The 21,173-nt window shown below is 32.9% G+C and overlaps 1 protein-coding gene across 4 annotated transcripts in view; it reads right to left on the minus strand.

The window, feature by feature from the left end:
• Positions 1–21,173, minus strand: part of FER (FER tyrosine kinase) — a 284,636-nt gene that overhangs the window by 130,804 nt on the left and 132,659 nt on the right. For 3 of the 4 annotated variants that reach the window (XM_043975821.1, XM_043975819.1, XM_043975820.1), the window contains 2 exons: positions 20,925–21,017; positions 8,704–8,907 (listed from right to left, as the gene is read on the minus strand). In XM_043975821.1, coding sequence (XP_043831756.1) covers positions 8,704–8,907; positions 20,925–21,017 — 297 coding nt within the window. Of the gene's footprint in view, positions 1–8,703; positions 8,908–20,364; positions 20,441–20,924; positions 21,018–21,173 lie in introns of those variants that run through there. The other variant, XM_043975822.1, reaches the window with a different exon arrangement.

The following is a 21,173-nucleotide window of genomic DNA, read 5'->3' on the forward strand; positions in this document are numbered from 1 at the left end:
TAATAGACTAGAAAAAAAGCAAAGAATTTCTCTAAAGACGCAAAATAGAAAATAACATGGAATTTTAAAATATTGATGTTGAGGAACACCAGGAAGAAGAGAAGCACAATCATTAAAAAAATAATAATAATAACACACACACACACACACACACACACACACACACACAAAACATACACAAAAAACCCCCACAATCTCTATATGAACCAGAACCATTGTCCTTTAAAGTAGGATTCACAGAGACAATTTAATACATTTCCAGGAAGAACACGGCAAGTAAAAAACTTGAACAACACAATGCTGGAAAACTCCCCAGAACTTCTGAATACAGAAAACAAAGTACTAATGAAGAGCACCCAAAGATCTCCTGCAGGAAAAAACAAGGCCTACACTTAAAACTCACATAGAGTAATTAAATTTAACAACTCCAATTATATCAAATTCTGTAAAAAGTAAAGAGAAATATAAAGGAAAGAAAATTCAAATGTCACAAAACTTCATGACGACTAAAAATGACAGAAGGACATAAAGTAGCATATTCTGAAAAGTAAAGGAAGCTCCAGAAGCAAACCAAAATGACATCCAGTAAACCTGGACCTAAGAGTCAACAACAAGAACAACAACAAAAAATATACAACAAAAGACAATCATTTGAGGCAATCCTGCCCCTCCACCAAAAACAAACAAACCTAGCTATGGATGGACTGTTTAACTTGTAGATATCCAAACAACCAGAAACACAAGGTCAAGAAGTATAATTGCCAAATAAAGTTTAAGGAATAAAATAATAACATCTGGGGATTTTTTTTTAAAAAAAGAAAAAATAGACTGACAGGTCAAAATATTAATTAGAAAAAGATTTTCAAAAGCAAAAAAAGCACACAAGGAGATCAAGATGTAAGTAAAACATTAAAAAAATAGGAGAACAGAATTGGAGTATTATTGATTAAAAGAGAATTTTGGAAAGAATGCCTCAAATGATTTTCTCTGGTTTTGAAAAAACTCCACAACATTCTATAAATAAATCAATATATTTTGCTGGACAAAACTGCAGAGTGAGAGGGTAGATGTATGTGGAGGATGAGTGATAGAAGACAGAGAACAGATGATGTATTATCTTTATCTACAACCTGAATGAACAGCAAAGGGATAGTGTCTGTCTCACAAGAAGAAAGGTGGCAGGAGAACTGGAAAGGCAGAAAGAAGGAAGTAAAACTTTTAGGAGGACTAAAGGGAGGACATTTCAATACAGTGGAGAAATACACTCATAGGGAAAGAGATGTCTATGATGAGAGATGGCTTTGATATTCTATGAAGAGTTGGTGCACTGGGAAACCATTTTCTCTGAAAGTGCCAAGTCTAGACATTCTAGTCCAAGAGAAAGGGATAAGGAACAGCTATCATGAAAGGTGAAAGACAAGGAGCCAGTGATAAAATTGCTTAGCAAATAGGGAAGGCAACAAATAGAAACAAATGGGACATGGCAATATCTACCAGAGGGCACTGCTTTGATACAATATTACCATGTCTTACAAACAAATAAACAGTAGATAAAGGCACAAGAGAAAAAAGGGCTAATGGGGCAAGATCCATATAAGCAATAATATAGATAATCTTTAGTGAGGAGAGTGGCATTGTTTTACATATTTTGGCAAAGCTTTTTAATGTCTGGCTTAAGAGAAGACAAATGGATTGTCACATTTGCTTCTACTTTCAAGTGATACTACCAAAAATACGAGGCTGAAACATTTTCTCTAATCCTCATTATCCCTTGAAACTATCTAAAATAAGATTTATGCACAAGAGGTAAAATAATTATAGGTGTATCTACAAGCTAAGACACCAAGACCTCTAACAAGGTAGCAACCTGATAAATTAACAATAGAGAAAGCTAATCCCTAAGTACTCATTTAGTATCCCCGCCTCCTTTCAATGCCCGTACTCTAGCAAGGTTATCTGGACCCAAAGGGTCTTGCTCTGGAATTCACTCAGAATTTCCCTCACTGCTGCAGTAATCTATGCCAACACTCAGCTCCTGCATTCACCCCAAAATTCATGATGACAAGCAAAGAACTCACTTCTGATCTACCCCCATGTTCCTTGTTCCCCATGTGTAAAAGAAGGGCTGTTATTGAAAACTGGAAGCATTCTCTTTCTGGTATGGAAACCCACTGCTCAAAAGAAGTGTTCAGCCAGGGAATTAAAAAATACATGAAATTAAGTAAGGTGCTAGCACATATAGGACGTTCTACCAGGCCTAAGGGAATACCTAGCTAAAGTCAGTTCTGCTCCTTCCCCACCTCTCAAATTTACTTGTGACAGTGTGAGAATCAGAGCGCCACCAACCTGCTGAGAAAGACATTGGGCAGTTCTGCCCTGAGGAGAAAGTATGAGGTGACCTTTCTGGGGTTTCAAAGGTCAGATTGACGCCTGGAAGTTATGTCTAATGCCTGTAAGTCTTATCTATCAATGCTATCAGCCAATTAGCTTGGATCTGTGTGTGAGGATGGCCCTGCTTCCTGTTTCACAGGGGACTTCTGTGAGAAGCACCCAAGGATCTGGGTCTCTTTCATTCAGAAACCAGCTGTTAGCAGCAGGGACACACTCTCTCTCTTAGATAGCTAGATGAAGGCTGTTTCTCCTCTCTCCATCTCTTTGCTAACCCCTAATATACTTGAATAAATGCTTAGACTGGTGCTAAAGCTTCTAATTTAAGGTGACCACTCATTAGATTCTGAACATCACAGTTAGAATTTTAGGCTTTACAACAGGGACTGAGATTAGTAAAAAATGAATTCCACAACATGGGAAGAAGCCCAGATAGGGGATTCTATCACAAAGGGGAAGGAGTCAAAATATGAACAATAAGGGTCTATGAAAAAAACGATTGAAATTATCAAAGATCACAGGAAGAAGAAAACTTAGTTTAAAACCTTGAGCACAAGCAGATAAATCAATGAAGAAGATGATAATACAAATGAAACCTACATGAATCAAAAAAATAATTAATAAATATTATAAAACAAAAGAAAATGCATTCTACCTAATGAGAAAGAGGACACTGTGGATTTACAATAGAGCCCTGAACTACCACAGGATGTTCCCAAATGTTTCAAGAGAGAAATAAGAATCATGAAAGCAGAATTCATGGCTGACATAGCAGAAATGGTTGACAGAAGAAAAAAAAAGCTTTAATCCACTATGTGACAAATGTCATCAAAGAAATAAAAGAGAAAACAACTGAATGGGAATGCAAATACAAAGACGTGAAGGGCAATCTGGAAGAAGAAAAAAGCAATAAGGAATATATGCTATCTACACAAACATACCATGGTGATCTCAAAAACAGGACACACATAGACAACATAAGAATCATATCTCCCCAAAGAATACAGCAAGTCAAATAACCTGAACACCATAATTCAAGAAATACAATTTTCAGGGCAGCTTGGTGGCATAGTAGATAGAACACCAGCACTGGAGTCAGGAGAACCTGAGTTCGAATCCAGCCTCAGACACTGACACTTATTGGCAGTGTGACCCTGGACAAATCACTTAACCCTGACTGTCTCACAAAAAAAAGTGAGACGGAAAGAGGGAAAGAGAGAAAGTGTGGGGGGGGGAGGGGGGGGGAAAGGAAGGAAGGAAGGAAGAAAGAAAGAAAGGAAGGAAGGAAAAATTTCTAGATCTTCTAAACACAAAGAGTGTCAGTCCCAAAGAATCCAAAGATCACCTCCAGAAAAAAATTCTACAAGATGATATGTTTGCAAATCTTAGTCTAATTATTAAAGAAAAAGATGGATACTCAAAAGCCAGCGGTATTTTATACTATGATACCAAAAAAAAAAGTGAATAGATTATTCACTTTACAAACACAACAGAAAAATGCTATTACCAAGGAAAGCATACACTAGAAATAAAAATGGAAGGGAAAAAGAAAAGATATGAAGAGAAAGATGAAATATCATTCTTAATATTAATATATTAATGACCAAAAATGGCAATAGTCAATGGCAATAGTGGAAGGACAGGCACACTAACAAATTGTTGGTGGAGCTATGAATGGTATATAACCATTGTGGAAAGCAATTTGTAATTATTCATATAAAGTGACTAAAATGTCCACATCCTTTTAACTAGATACTCCATTACTGGATTTATATCCCAAGGAAGCCACTGACAAAGGAAGGTCTCCATATACTCCAAAATATTTATAGCGGTATTTTTTTTACATAAACAAAAAAATTCCCAACAATTGGAGAATGGCTAAACAAATCATGGTATATGAACGTACTGAAATATTACTGTGACATAAGAAATTATATCATAGGGAGAAGCATGGAAAGATATATATGAACTGAGAGTGAAATAAACAGTCAAGAAAACAACACATACAGTAATTACAACTATGTGAACAAAAAGAACAATTACATTAAAATGTAAAAAATAAAGTAACAAAATTATAAAGGTCAAGTGGGACTAAAATGAAGGTATATAAGAAGACACCCTCAATCCATTCTTTCATAGAGGTCAGAGGGTCACAGACGGTAAACATTGCAAGTTTGGGGGCTTTTTCAATGTATTGATTCATTGTACTGTGGTTTGGTTGTTTTTTTCCCTGGAAAAAGTACTATTTCTTACATGGTATGGCTCTCTGTGAGGGTGAGGAGAGAGATATTCGAGATAACTACAATGTGTAAGAAACAGAAGATACCAATAAAAACGTTTTTAATAAAGAATTTGTGTCTGTACTATCAAAAATTTAGTAAATGTCTTAAAGTTCTTTAGAGAAAAACTGTGGCGCACTCTCAAAAATAACTATGATACATATTCATAAAGTTTTCAACAAAAGATTTCATCCATCTTCTTTCTTTCTTTCTTGCGGGGCAATAAGGGTTAAGTGATTTGCCCAGGGTCAAATAGCTAGTAAGTGTCAAGTGTCTGAGGCTGGATTTGAACTCAGGCCCTCCTGAATCCAAGGCCAGTTCTTTATCCACTGCACCACCTAGCTGTCCCCCATCCATCTTCTTTCCAAAGATTTTCCTTCCTCCCAAATTCTTTATTTCTTAAAATCTCCATCCTCCCTCTCCAGCTATAAACCTCAGTGTCATCCTTGACTATCCATGCTGTATCCTGTCAGTTCTTCATAAAATCTGTTATTATCTGCCCTCTTCTTACTACTCATGCCATCAAACTAGTTAAGATCGTTATCACCTCTTACTTCAAATATTATAATAGCTTCATGAACTAATCTCCCCACTTCTCATCTTATCTCTCTCCCAATTCAACCATAACCCTACTCCCACAGTAATCTTTCTGATGTTTATCATTTTTCTGTTAAAAAATCTTCAATACCTTTCCACTAACTACTGAAAAGAACAGAAAATTCCTTACTTGAGTATATTCAAGGCCATTCACAATCTGACTCCATTCTACTTTCTGTTTCAAATTATTCACTTTGACAATTGTGGACAAACAACTAAATTTCATACCGCCTCCTCCTCCTTCTGTATAATTTACAATCCATTCCTCATGGAATAAATCAAATGTAGATGATCTACATGAAAGAAGAACTCCTTAAACATCTCTAATTACAAAAAGCTTTCGAGACCCAGTCTCAAATCTTGATGCTTCTTGAAGCTTTCTCGTAGTCCCCTAACTAGAGGTAATCTCTTTTCATTTTGAGTTCACTTGATCCACTTAATCATGTCCATCAGCATTATAATCATTTGTATTGAGGCACTACAGCAATAAGAGTTTAAATCCTGCCTTTGATACTTACTCTCTAAGTAAGGTGAAAGCACTTAACCATTAAGAGTATCTGTTTTCCTCATCTGTATAATGAGGATCATAATCTTCATACTATCTTTTTCATACAGTTGTTTTAAGAAAAGTGCTTAATAAATATTGGTCCTAGCTCCATGGAGGCAAGTATTGTGTTGCTTTTCATGCCTGTATTACCAGGCTGTACCATAGTATTTCACATATAGAGTTCACTTGAAAACTGTTTTAGAGCATCTAGCTAGTTGAACAGCCTAACTTCCTAAGAAAAAATGTTTGTTTAGTGGAATCTAACTTCCTGCTAAGGCCAACTATAGAAGCTAATAATATCAATAATTAGGTGGCTGAAAACCTGTGAATTTCAGTGAAATGTAAGAATACATCTTCAGTAAACATCTCAACAAAATTTCAGTGACAAATGACAAAAAGTTTTTTTTAAATCTTTTAAACACAAACTGACAAGATGCTTCATTTTCAAAAAGCTAACTGAATATTAGGCCTCTTAGTAACAAAACAGTGTTACTGGAAAGCAGTTTGCTATAGTGGAAAGAGAGGTTGACTTGTAGTCAGAGTACCTGGGTTTGATGTCAGACACATCTATTTAATATCAGTATAACCTGAAGCAAATCAGTTTCCTTTTATAAAATAAGGGGGCAGCTAGGTGGCGCAGTGGATAGAGCACCAGCCCTGGAGTCAGGTGTACCTGAGTTCAAATCCGGCCTCAGACACTTAAGACTTACTAGCTGTGTGACCCTGGGCAAGTCACTTAACCCCAATTGCCTCACTAAAAAAACAAAAAACAAAAAACCTTTTATAAAATAAGAAGGCTGAAAGAGAGCTCTAAAATTCCTTTCAGACCCTATTAGTCCAGCTATTATTTGCATCTCTGTATTTCCCAGCATACCAGTTCAAATGATCATATCTATATTTGAACTTGTATCAGGTATCCTTAACAGATAAGCTTAGCAGATAACTAACTGAATAGCACTTTAAGGTTTTCAAGGTAATTTACACAGTATCTCATTTGAGCCTCATAAAAATTATTATTATAATATTATATTGTTATTATCATATATTATGAAATTGTGATATCATCATTCCAATTTCATAGATGAGAAACCTGAGACTGAAAGAAGTTAGTCAACTTTACTAGGATCAGATACCTAATAATATTCTGAGGCAGAATTTGAAATCAAGCTTTCCTGACTTAATGTCCAGAGTTCTATCATTAAACCACCACCTAGATGTTTCTAATAATCACAGGAAAATTATCATTGTTTTTTATTTCATCTCAGATAAGTTTCAGTAAAGATTTGTAAAGGAATTTAGTAAATAAGAGCAATTTTTTTTAAAAAAGCATTTAGTTTGCTTTATAGACTGTGGTTTGATCTACTAATAATCTCATACCATTTTGTTAATAATAAAAAACTAAAAAAACTTCAAAAAACACTGGCAATGATAATGTTATGCCAATGAGAAAGGATATCAGAGTTTCTAAACAAAATATGGGACTTCTTGTCTAAATGGGAAAGCATGTATTTGTACCCTTATTACACCTGAAATACATGGCAGATTTCTGGTTGTAGACGTAATAGAAATATCCAAGTTCAGATATGAATAGAACACAAAGATTAATAACTGGCATTAAACAAAATTGGTCACATAAAATGACCTGAAAGGAAACTTCCTACACAAATAAACAAATGAATAAATAAATAGATGTGTGTATGTATGTTATGTATAATGTATGTGTATATATGTATGTGCATAATAAATATGCATATACATATATAATGCGTGCATGCATACTATCAACCTGTTATTAATTCGCTCAGTGGCTTTCATCAAAGAGCTATACAGGATAAAAGGTCATGGTTTGATTACCATGTAGATCAGGTAGTTTTATTCTATTCCAGGGACAAAGGGCCACTCATTTTCCATTTAAACAAATTCATTTTATTCAATACAAAACATATTTATTAAGTGTTTTCTGTGTGTAGAGAACTATAATAGACTCTAGGGAAAATACAAAGATAAATGATATAAGAAACATAAACAAAAAGGAAAAAAGAATATGATGAGGGCCAAAGCCCTACATGGTATAATGATGGTGAAACAGAAACTGGACAGACCAGAAGATGACAAAATAAAAGGCTATGGCAAACTCAACTATACTTGCCAAAACTTCCAAAATACTAAGACGTGTACTACATGAAGCTAACTAAATTAAAGGAAGAAAATTATAGGAAATTCAAGGAAAAGAAATTCGGAAAAGGAAAAAGAAAGGACAGGAAAGGACAGGAAGAAAGTCATTAAGAGACCACAGTATTTCCCCTCCATCCCAAGGCATAATGCTGAGGGGTTTTGAAATTAGGACAGAAGGCAGGGAGCTAACATGAATGCTATCATTTCCTAGATGGTGGTACCAACCTTTACCTAAGGGTTAAATGAGAGATGATGGTACAGTGACTCAAAAAGTTAAAGAATCAAGTTAAATTTGGAAATAATAAAAGATGACAGACTTTCACCAGTCATCAGTAACAGTTACTCCCTAAGCAGAAGTATAATCAAAGACCTTTAACTCCCAATAATGGAAGCTAAGAAGTTAAAATTTCATGGGGATAGAAAATAGCCAAGCATTTGAAGAAAAGACATTGCATGATAAAACTCCTAACACAATTAAGAAATGCTGTGGATATAGCATGGATATAAAATGTTAGAGAAATTGTACAACATCATTTTTAAATGCTAAGAAAAAGAATTAAAATTGCCTAAAAATGATTATTCTACATGGGTGCCTGATATTTATTAAAATGCATCTGTGACTCAAAATTGCTTCCTGACATTAGGAATTTATCAGAAACTACCCATTACTGTATTATTTCTTTATATTTAAATAAACAAACCACAACACCAACATACATCAGCAAACTGTATAATAAAGTGTCTTCGTTGTCCATCTGAAAACACAGACAGGACATATTCACCAGGTTTCCCGTGACTCTCCCGAACCAAGAAGTCTCCTTGTTGCTTTAAGAGTTCCTGTGCTTCTATTCTGGGAATTGCACCATGGTACCAGTCCTGTTCTACCAATGGCTTGTCACTTGATGATATTACATCACAGAACTTGAATAAATATTAAAGAGAAAAATAAATTAGAAATAATGTAGCTTTTTTCATTACAATAAATAGCAACATTTTATTTGTATTTTCATTGATGGCCTAAAACTTCCCAGATTAATGTAATTTTCAGAACAAGAGTGATATTATTTTTATCTAAACCAAATATTTAGAGTTGTAAAGAATCTCAGAGGTCATCTACTCCAACCCTCTCATTTTATAGATGAGGAAACTGAGACCACAAAGACTCAAATGACTACCCCAAAGTCACAACATCCTGTAGAAAACAGTAGAGCTAGGATTCAAACCCAGGTCCTCTGACTCTAAATCCTGCACTCTTTCTACTATACAATGCTACCTCATTGTTGTTAATAGACACCTTCAAAAATGGTCAACTTGTGTTTTTAGTAGGATAAGTGTAAGAAATCCTACAGTTTTTAAAATTCTGCTCATTAAAAGTCAAGAAACACATGGAAAAGTAAAACCAATTACAACTGATTTTGTTCAGTTGATATTAAAAATTAGAAAATTCAATTCCTAACTTGTAAGCACAAAAATTAATATCAAAGATATTTATCATAATACACATTTTATTTTTACTTGTAAGTAAAATTGTATTAGTTATTTTTATAAAGTCAATTCAATTTATTGTATTGTATATTATCTATAAATCCCAAGGCCAAGTTTTCCTGTCAATTGCAAAATCCAGGCTTTATCTACTACTGCTTTTAGAGGTGTCACTCCTGTGTCGTGCCATGGATTCATCACTAATTTCATCTCTATCAAGATTTCTTTTATTGAAAACTCTGCAATTTGTTAGTTTCCATTCTTTTTTTTTTTTTTTGCAGGGCAATTGGGGTTAAGTGACTTGTGCAGGGTCACACAGCTAGTGAGTGTTAAGTGTTTGAGGCCAGATTTTAACTCGGGTACTCCTGAATCCAGGGCTGGTGCTCTATCCACTGCGCCATCTAGCTGCCCCTGTTAGTTTCCATTCTTACAAAAGTATTGCATAAAACCAGAAAAAAAAAATCTTATACATGAAAAAAACTCAACGTTTCATATGAGGCAAAGCTTTAAAAACTGTGATCAATGTCTGGAAGATAGGACTCTAGCTTTAAAAAAAGCAAAATGTTTATGATCTTATACAGATACTAAGATATTAAGATATCCAAGGGTTGAAATCATTTTCTTGACATGTCTCTAATTTCTGGCAAATGGAATCTTACATTTTCTTACACAAAATAAAAGGATTCAAAATTTTCATATAATTAACTGAAGAAATATGGCATAGTAGACAGAGAACTAGCTTGAAACCAGCAAGTCCAGGATTCAAATTCCATTTCTAATACATATTGACTGTGTAATTCCAGGAAAGTTGCTCAACCCCTCATTGTTCCAGGCAACTCTATATGACAAAGTTGCAGAGAAAGTACATACCTAATTAGTAGAGGAAATTTCCTCATTTAAGAGTTCCTTATATCACTGAAATCATGGATCAATATTTATGCCCTATCCATATATATATATATATATATATATAAACTTTTTGCTCCAGATATACCTATATGTGACTAAACACAAATCATTTAACCTCTCAGTATCCTAAAATAACTCTCAAAGACTAAGTTGGAGAGGATTTGCATGTTTGCATGAATAAATGGAATTCTGACATTTGAAAGTTATGGACACAGATGAAATGGTTCAGATTAAACCTCTCATACCTCTTCTATACCCTCTATAACCTGCTTTCCACCCCCCACATACATAAACATTTTTTTCTGAAAAACATTTCAAATGTGAATGAAACAGCTCAGAGTAACACTTTCAGGTACTATATGTCTAACGCATAGAGGATAAATCTTCATCAATTATAATATGTAATTAATATAATTATATGATTAATATAGAATTAAAGTATATAATATATCTAATAAGTGAAAGGTAAAACAAATTTAAATTATCTTTGTTAATACAAAACTGAGAAGCATAAAGGAGACTTTAACATTTGAAAACTATGCCTACTAGACAGCCTGGTATAGTAGAATGAGCACTTAATTAGAAAACTTGGGTTCAAGACTCTACTTTGAAAAGTATTCCTAGTTAATCTTGAGCAATTAATTGGCCTCTCTGAAACTCAGTTTCCTCACCTGTAAAATAGGGATAATACCTATTTCCTTATATAACATTTCCTCATAAAATTTTCCTTAAAAAGAAATGATCTAGCAAAGGTGAAAATCCCTTTTAAACTTTACGGTGTAGCTAAATACACATATCTACAAAGTACAGGAAGTTAAAGTCGGCCTGGTCTTTGCACCACTTTTTTTAAAATTCTTAATTACATGTAAAAACAATTTCCAAATTCCCTTCCCCCTCCTTGAAAAGGCAAAGCAATTTGATATAGATTACACATTGCATGCTTTCTGATAACCAAAATCAATTAGGATGTGTCCCCCAAGCGATCAACATTTTTCATCTGAAAAGTACAACAAAACTTATATTCAGTTAGTTATAGCAATATTCAATATAGTATATAATAGAAAATGCACTTGAAACTGCACTATAAGTTTATGAAACCTTTGGTTCTCTACCTCTGTATAAATTTCTTTTTTTAAGTGTAGAAATATATAGCTCAGAATTTCCACAAAGTTCTTCTAGCATAATATTTATCTATTTGGCCTTCAATGAGGTTATCAAAAAAGATATAAGCCTAGATACCGGTACACTTAAACTAATGATCTGGGCCAGTTCTACTACATAGAAAAGACACATGGTTTTTAAAAAGCCTAAGAATCCAATAAGGACCCCACAGGAGGCCTAAACTTTGTAATATCTATGCTTTAAATAATATTTACTAAGCATACATATGGCTAAATACTGAGAAACCTTGGCATTATAACAGGAAAAAAAGTTCTAGAATACTGCTAATTATACATAATTCATTTTAATTGGATTTATATCTCTAAATACTAAAGGATTCAACTGAGCCTTTAATATCCTTCTCTAACTTGATTTTGTGATTCATTATATATTATAAGACTCTTTCAAGTGAAACAAATTATCCATCTAAACGTCACTAATTTTCCTTTAAAAATGATGAAGAATTACAAGCCCTTTTATTGTTAATGAACAAAAAGGAACTGGTAATTAGTAATTTTAATGAATAAAACTGAACTGTTCAATCATTCCGTCTACAAAATGTTAATATTTTTTGTCTATTTATTCCCATTTATTTTTCCTTTTACATTGTTGTAATTAGTGTTTACTGTGTTCTTTTCATTGTCTGTTTGTTAATATATTCATCAAGTACATTTAAAAATGGAAAACTGGTTATAAAAGTCTATTATAATATAAATTTTGATAAACACATTTTTTTTAAAAAATCTATCTGAAGAATATGTTTTTAAGGAACAACCAACTGTCTAGAAAAGGATGGAACACTGAGATTTTTACAAATGGGAATACAATAAATATATTATTAACTGAATAACCTGTAAGTGATATAAAGTTCAGAATTCTAAAGGGATGAGGTTTCCAAGATGAATAAAATGTTACTTTTTCCCAATTTTTAAATACATCAAATCCCACTGAAAAAATATATTTTTTTAAAAAGGTAACTAAAATGAAAGATTAAAAGCCAGGGATTCATTAAAATAGGTTTTTAGAAAAATGTGGTCAATAAAAATTCCTAAAACAAATAATTCAATGTAACTTTTTCCTTTTCTCTGGCAAAAGAATGCAATGTGGTGCAGTGGAAAGAGCACTGGACTTGGAGTCAGAGGATATGGGTTTGATTTCTGATTCCTCTACATACTACCTGTAGCAACCCTAAACAAGGCACTTAACCTCTCTTGGCCTCAGTTTCCTTACCTGTAAAAGGAGGGGGCTGGTCTACATGACCTCTAAAGTCCCTTCCAGCTCTAAATCTATGTTCCTATGAAAAATGTCATAAAAAAAGAAATCAGCACAAGCAGTAATGTCCTAGGCTCAGACATTTATTTGTCTTTGCCTTTCTAACCATATTCTAGTATGGGTAAGGAAAAGTAGTATGGCATAATGGAAAGAACACAGGTTTTCACTCAGAGGACCTGTGTTCAAATCCTCATTCTACTACTTACTATCTCTGTAACATTAGGCATGTTACCCCATCTATATCCTTATCTCTAAAACAGAAGGACAGGAGTAGTAGGTCTAGAGGATCTTTTAAGATTTTTCCCGCTCTAAAACCTATGATCCTAAGCCTGTGGAGATGACAGCACAGGGAATTCTAAATAGGAGTTGGACACACTGAAGAAGCAATTTGACTATGAGATACGGTAGCAATTTGATACCTAGTAGCTATTTCAGAGTTTGCATAGATGGATGCTTCTTTAATCAGGGCTGTTACACAATTTTCTTCTAGGATAAGGTTTTCACTATCTTATTTTAAGAGGGGCAATGAAAAACTATAATATACTCAAAAAAGAATGGCCAGGATGTTAAGAAGGTGCTAAATTATGGCTAATGGATAAAGGAAATGGGGCTATTCTACCAGGAGAAGGAAAGATTTAGAGGGAATTCCACTGCTACGCTCAAATATTTCATGGGCTTCTACCTGAAAAAGAAATGAGACTTACTCTATCTCTCTAAAGGGCAGAAGTAGGACAACTAGGTCAAAGGATCATAGATTTAGAGTAGGAAAGATCTTAGGGCATGTAGTCCAACACCTTCCTTTTACAAATGAAGAAACTGAGTTCTAGAGAGGCCAAACGGCTTGTCCAAGGTCACACAGATAGTAAGCCAGAGGCCAGAATCTAACTAACCAAGGTCTTCTGAATCCGCATTCAGGGTTCTTTCCACTGAACTAAATGGTAGAATAACAGAATTAAACTTCTGGTATAGAAAGATTTTCTCTCAGAACTGCTAAAAAACAGAATTAGTGAGTTTGCTACCATAGGGTATATTCCTAAACTAGGAAGGAAGTTTGATTAGATGACCTCTAAATTCACTTCCAACTCTAACATTCTTGCTTGTTATATTTTACTTCTATCATTTGGGGAACATATACCCACTTGTTTTGCTAATTAAAGGAAGACCAAGTGGTCATCATTCCAATAAATTAGCCTCTTTCATAGTTACTTCTAAAGACACAAAGGAGCAGTGCATCCTGGGCTTAAGTTTATGTGGATTTACACAAAAGAGAGGGTTCTATCTTTATTGCTGACCAACTCAGATTTGCTTCTCTATGGCCACCCTGGAAATAGAATTTTTGGCAATATTCACTTCAAAAGAATCCTATATATTTTGAGGTTAGTTATAATAGGATTTAACACATATAGGAAATACTATTCAGCATGCTCAGTCCTGAGTAATCTTAGAACGGCCACAAAGTGCCCAAATGTTTATTATCATATACATAAGTTGAAAAAAAAAACCTTTTCATTTGGGCTTTAAAGTAACTGACACTTTGCTAATATTATAGAAAAAATCCTATGTTCACACTTTAAAAAAAAAGAAGTTTTCCCCTTCTACTAGTCTGGTCTTCTGCATGGCTATTTTTTTTTTAACTGAGGTTAGTTGTCACAAGACAAGACAGTACACAGAAGGCAACTAAAGAGTCTGGTCCATACTATGGAATAAATGGGTAGCACAACTAGAGAGCAACCAGCTTTCTATTTGGGGGATGGGCTAGGTAGCTAATGCAAGGGGCAAGGGAGGTGGAGTGAAGAGGTACTTGTCTATTCTAATAAATTCTGGTGAATCACCAAACATGTAATAAAGAAAATAATATTCAGTCTTCATCACACTTTACTCAAATCGAAAAGGTAAGTAGCCTTTTAACGGGCAAATTGCTAAAAAGTTAAAGTCTTAAAAATAAAAATCCAAGTTTTGTGGAAGAGTATGGGGAAAAAATCGAGTAAAATTCCTATACAATTCAACCAAAGAATCAAATTTCAAATCTTGCTTAAATAATCATTATTTTTCATTCCTTTATTTAGACATTTGGATCAATTATTTCTTAGTATATCATGAAATTTTAAAATAGAAAAAAAAATCACTTTAGCTTAAAAAATTAATGCCACATAAAATTCTTAGGAAGAATTTGGAAGGATTGGGTAATCAGATATAAAATGTACTAGAACTCTAGGAATGTGAAGGAATTCCAGGTTGAAGAATAGGAATGTGATTCATGAAACCAAAATTATATTTAAGGAAAAGGAAACCAATCAATTTAGGAAGATGATATTGCAAACTCAAAGTATTTGGTTTCATAATTATATGTATCAAAGTATAAAACAAATTATGAAACTAAAATATCAAATAAGTTATGAAACTGAGTTGCAACATTCTCCCTTTTAAAAAGTATGAAAAATAAGAAAATGGACTTAAAATTTTTAAATTATCCAATTTTAGACACAGTAAAAATTAGAAAAGGAGGCAAACCGTATAGCTCTCACAATCTTTTTAAACAAGGTATCCTTGGATAGGGACAACAATTAGCAAAAATAATTAAAAGATCTATTTATATTCCTATTTTTGACTAGCTCTTTTTAAAAAATTAAAGGTTATCAGGTAGTTCACTATATGAGGCATTAATATTTCCTATAAGTATAGGAAATGAAAGTGGAAGCTCTTAAGTTAAAAAATTATCATTATTATTATGTGCAACAGAAATATTAATTGAACTTTTATTTGTCTTTGTGACAAATGTTCTTCCTTGTTGCAGCCATTACCCCCTTTTTTAATCTTTATCTGTAATATAAAGACTACTTAGTATATGTTAGGAAGTAGAATTAAAATGTAATAAAATATTCTAATCTCAGGAATATTCTTAAAAACTTTTAAAAATAAAGGCAAGATAGAACACTACTAGGACAAGAACATATTACCTTAAGTTAGGCAACTTCATATTTCTTTGGTTGCCTATCCTGCAGTATTCTTGTGTGACGACACTCTCTAAAGAAATATATTTCCTTTACCTTTCATTTCTTGTCTAATACTTCTGCTGTCAGCATATCTTCTGTTTTCCTGTGTCTTCTCTTTTTTCTGACTTCTTTTCTTCCCTTATTCATCTATCTTTGTCCCTTAATTCTTAGCATTTTTCCTCTATTTTCTTTTCTCATTCTCATATTATTATTTCAACTACATATGTGACATCTGTGTATTCTTGCTCTTCACTACTCTCCCACCATTTTATTATCTCTTCTTCTATATCTATCTAACTTTTTTCTCATATACAAGACTTCTCCCCTCTTAAGCATTTTTTGTCATCCTATAACAATGTCTAAAAATGTGGCAAAATAAATTATTAAAATTTATCACGTTGGGGAAGAAAGCACTTAATTGCAGCCAGGTCTATTTTTTTTAATACTCTTGAACTACAATGAGTCAGTACAGAATTCTCTCTCAGTAAGAGAAAAAAGGGGTACCAATTTGAGATTCCCTAACCAGAACATATTATTAATCTGATCTCTGTCATTTATTTTTAAGATCCAGTCAGGATAATAAAAAGACAGATTTGCTCCCTCAAAGTGAAATATATCCTGTTAGCCATCCTTTGTTTATCCTAATAAACCTGAATGTGTTATATTACTAATAAAATAAAACTTGCTTCTGACAGTATAAAAACTAGGTCAACTTTTTCTGAGGATGGCTACACAAGAAAATATTGGATATGGCAGAGATTCATATGATACAAGAAACTTAACTTTTTATCCTCCCTTGTTTCTCATTCTTTGGATCTTAGAGCCTAGGCAAAAAATGTAAATAAAGACCTTGAGAATAATAAAAGACAACTAACATTTTAAAAAATACATAATAATTAACCTGAGCTTAATAACATGCCTTTTTAGAGGAAGTACAAGGTTTCTCTGCTACTTTCGATGGAGCGCACTAAAAAATACAAGAGGTTTCTTATGTTATACAAAATAATAACTCCATTTCCCTATACTAAGTGTGGAAACTAAATATTATAATACTTTAAATATTATATGCAAAATATAAATACATAATCTAAGCAAATGTTGAGATTGAATTCATAAAAATAGACAAAAAATATCTTAAGGGATTACTATGCTTCATATCAGAAAACATACCTTTCTTTTCCTCTACATTTTTATATTAAATTGTAAGGCAATAAAAACCTAAAGTGAATAACATTCATGTCAATAAAGTGTAAAATGAATAAAAGTATTAATTATAACATTTTATTTCATTGGTTGTCTAAGTATTTTTCTAGTGTCTAAAGTGCTTATGATAGATTTGTCAAAAATGTAAGCTCACTAAAGCATTCTTCAAAGAACACTCCCATCTCAGCATTTAGAATATGCCTCATAAACGAAGGCCCAATTGGCATTATGAGGAAAATCACTTCCCCTTTCTGGGTCTCAATTTCCTTATCTGTAAAGAGATGTAGTTGAGTTCTACATGAAATGTAACACGTAGGCCAATCAATAATTCATTACAAAAAAAATTTCTGTAAACAACAAAATATCTATTTAAATGATTCAAGAGCACATTATTTCATATCATGAGTTGAAACAGATTTGATCAAATATAGTATGATTTTAATGCAATCTGTTTGAAATAAACTCTAAATGCTGTCTAACAGAAGATACTTATTAACTTGTTTCTGCTTTAACCTCTAAGGAGTGCTCCTTGAAAAATTAGGTTTGTGGGGGCTTATCTAGATTTCCTATGGCCTAGTAATTGAATTGGTGTATTGGTGCACTTGATACTTTAGAAAGATGCTTATATAACAAATAACCGTTTTTAAAGAACCAAGCTATCATGAAAATAAGTATCAACTGTTCATAGACAAATAAAATTTATAATTTATTTAACCTTAAAATTCTTTAATCTCTTACTATGAAATTGATCTAAGTATTAAGTTTAACAATGCTTATAAAGTTAGGTACAGATTCTACTTCCATTAGTAGAAAAAGAATTTAGGTCCTGAGGAAATTACCCAGATAATTTGGGGCATAGGAGTGCTTTATTTGAAATATTCACAAAATTTTTTTGACTTGAAAATTCATCTAAATTTTCTACCCCATTTTGATAATTCAGTGTAAGTGCCTTTATAGACTGTGACACTTTGCCTCATAAACTGTGTGTGTGTGTGTGTGTGTGTGTGTGTGTGTGTGTGGTTTTTTTTTTTTAGTGAGGCAATTGGGGTTAAGTGACTTGCCCAGGGTCACACAGCTAGTAAGTGTTAAGTGTCTAAGGCTGGATTTGAACTGAGGTACTCCTGACTCCAGGGAGTACTCCACTGAGCCACCCAGCTGCCCCACCTCATAAACTTTTTAAATTCTACGCACCCTTTTTATTAACGAAGCAAAAAGCTTCTTACAAAACCATTTTTACTGATTAAGCTTTTATTTTGATATAGACAAATGAGGGCAATCATCTTCCGAATCTTGTGAAGATGATAAATGTCTAAAAAGCCCTTCCAGAAAAATCTTCTTGTAAACATCTGCCCCTCTTTTTTTCTTTCTCTACCCCTTTTTATCTGTTTACACCACTACTGAGTGGAGCAATGAGAAAAGGTTCACCCTTTTCACCACTTTCCTACTCTTGTATGGAATTTGAATTACTGACCTAGTTCTATCACATTAAGTCCTGAGTTAATTCCAAAAACCTATATCAGCTTCAAATGTCTGTATTTACTTTAAAGAAATGTGACATACTAAAATATCAGGAAAAGGCATTGGGCATATGCAGCCTCAATCTCTGGCCATAAGAAAATTGCAAAAGTAGGAATTAACTCCATTTTCTCAGAAAGGGATTTTATTTTCTCCTACCCTTGTATACTTTTAGGGCTGAATTAAAAGCCCAGATTCATATCTCTGGGATGAAAATTTGAATTTATCAACAATATTGATTATTTTAGGTTTATGTGAGTAAATTAGGCATTGTAAATACTATTTACAAAGTAAAATAATAAGCATTTCTCCTATTGCATAAACTGATACTAGCCCCTGACACACAGGTTTTCAACCCATTAAGTGAAGTAGAAAGTGAGTTAATGTTATAAAAAAAACATCAAATGACTTTTTTATTAGTTAATTATCACATGAAAACATTGAGGGAGAGGGTTTTTTTAATAACTCACTATTTCTTCCTTTGCATTTTCATCATTACTTTTTTGAATTCCACATACTCTTTATATTGTACCCTGAACAAAATAATTTTTTCCTTTTCCTTTTTCCCAAAAATACACACATAAGTGTATTATTTATTTCATATTTACAGAAAATTCTCAAACTCTTGAACCTGCTTTCTGTACTCATGGCTTTGGAAAATCAAATCATTGTAAAACTAAGTTACAAATATATTATTGCTAGTTACTAAGTCAAAGAGGGTCTATAGCTTCATAGAGGAACTGCTTTTCTGAAAAGCAAGAAAATGATATGAATTTTGGCAGACATTTTCTGAAGAATAAGTTTTGCAAGAATGTCTGTGTGATGATACAGGGAATAGAATGCTGGCCTTTAAATTAAGAATGGCCTAAGTTCAAATTTCTGACTACTAGCTATATGAGCTGAGGCAACCATCTACTTCTCAAAGTCCCAAGACAACTCCCTAAAACTACAGTAATAAATGAGTTGTCATTTACAATTGGGAAAGCAGGATTTCCACACTTATAGGTGAGGACCTTTGTCCCATTCCCAGTAATTTTGGGGGGGGTTTGAAAGTAACTGCTGCTTTTTTCCCCGCAGTGCCATTCAAAGTAGTTACCATTCAGCTCACCTCTACCTTTTAGTTCCCACAAAAATGATTCCTTTTATTGGAAGTGACACTACTGGTAAAGGCTAAAACGTGGTGAAATTTCTTTTACTTTTTTCCTTTTAATTAGTAGCCATCTGAATCAATTATTTTACTGGAAAAAAAAATATCATGTATATTTTCCATTTCATGGAAGTAAACATTTCCCTAAATTCTCAAATGCATAAGAACTTTTCTCTTTTTAAGAAATGTTTTATGCCTAATAGAGATATTGAGTATTTAAAATAAAAATGGAAAATTAACTAAAGGGAAATAATGTGAAATAGAATAAATTGAAACAGAATAAATTAAAATTTTTAAAAGTATTTTGCAACAGGAAAAAAAAATAAACCACAGTAGATAATTCTGGGTTTGGCAATCTTTTCAGTAGGGTTTTGTCATCCTTTGATATGATAGGATTTATCTACATGCACACAAAAAACTGTACTCTATTGTTTCTCTGGGACAGATTATCACTATATACAGGAAGTGAGTTCAGAAGGTAGCTGGACTATTACATTAGTCTAGAAAGCTAGGAAGCATTTAAGTTTTTACTTTTTATAAATATGATCCTATTTTCCTAAAAGGCAAAGTTTACATATATATATATATACACACACATAATATATGACACTTAATCACATATGTATACACTAACATATGCCTTTTATTTGATAGACAATTACAGAAATACAACGAAAAGTGTTTTCAAAAGAATAGTAATTAATTTTTATTGTGTACTGTATATTTGATCAATCACCAAAAGGAAACCACATTAAAGCTTCATGGAGGATAGCTGAAATGAATAATTAATTTCTTAGAATTAGAAAATAAACAAAAAATAGTTTAAAAACATATGAAGTGGGGTAGAACATTTTCTAATTTCCTTAATCAATGAGTTGTTGCAAATAGGGCAAACTGTTTAGAACACCTTTCTGCTAGCTATATTTATGTGATAGATTTATTATCAATAAATCTTCATGTACTTTTGTAATTGAAATAACATTAAAAACTACACAGATGAATATTTTGTCAAATAATAATTCTCAGTGTCAAGTGATTTAACATGTAACAAAAATGATCCCTACTATTGGTCAAATTAGGACCCCATGTACCTTTCAAAGCAAAGAGACTCTATTTAGGTATAATTTACAAATTACATACTTTCAATCAAATCCTCCCCTGATGACTCACTGAGGCATAACAAAATGAAAAAACATATCCTATTTCTAAAATAATAGGAAGATTTACAAACACATGGAATAATAAATCCTACTTACTGATGAAGAGCCCAACATAGATTTAGGAGATCGAATCATTCCAGCAATGGAGTGACGAAGTGACTCGAATTTAGATAACTTCTCCTTCCTCTCCTAATTTGGGGGAAGAAAAAAAGTTGTCAGTATAGATAAATCTTGATAAGAATATTGTTATAATATATCCTTAAATTCTAGGTGAGGAAAAGAAAAATCCATGCCAATGGACATTAAATTCCCCCAAATACTCAAAACCAAGATTTTTCCAAACTA

The sequence above is a fragment of the Dromiciops gliroides genome, chromosome 1 (assembly GCF_019393635.1).
Source record: "Dromiciops gliroides isolate mDroGli1 chromosome 1, mDroGli1.pri, whole genome shotgun sequence".
Classification (NCBI taxonomy): Eukaryota; Metazoa; Chordata; class Mammalia; order Microbiotheria; family Microbiotheriidae; genus Dromiciops; species Dromiciops gliroides.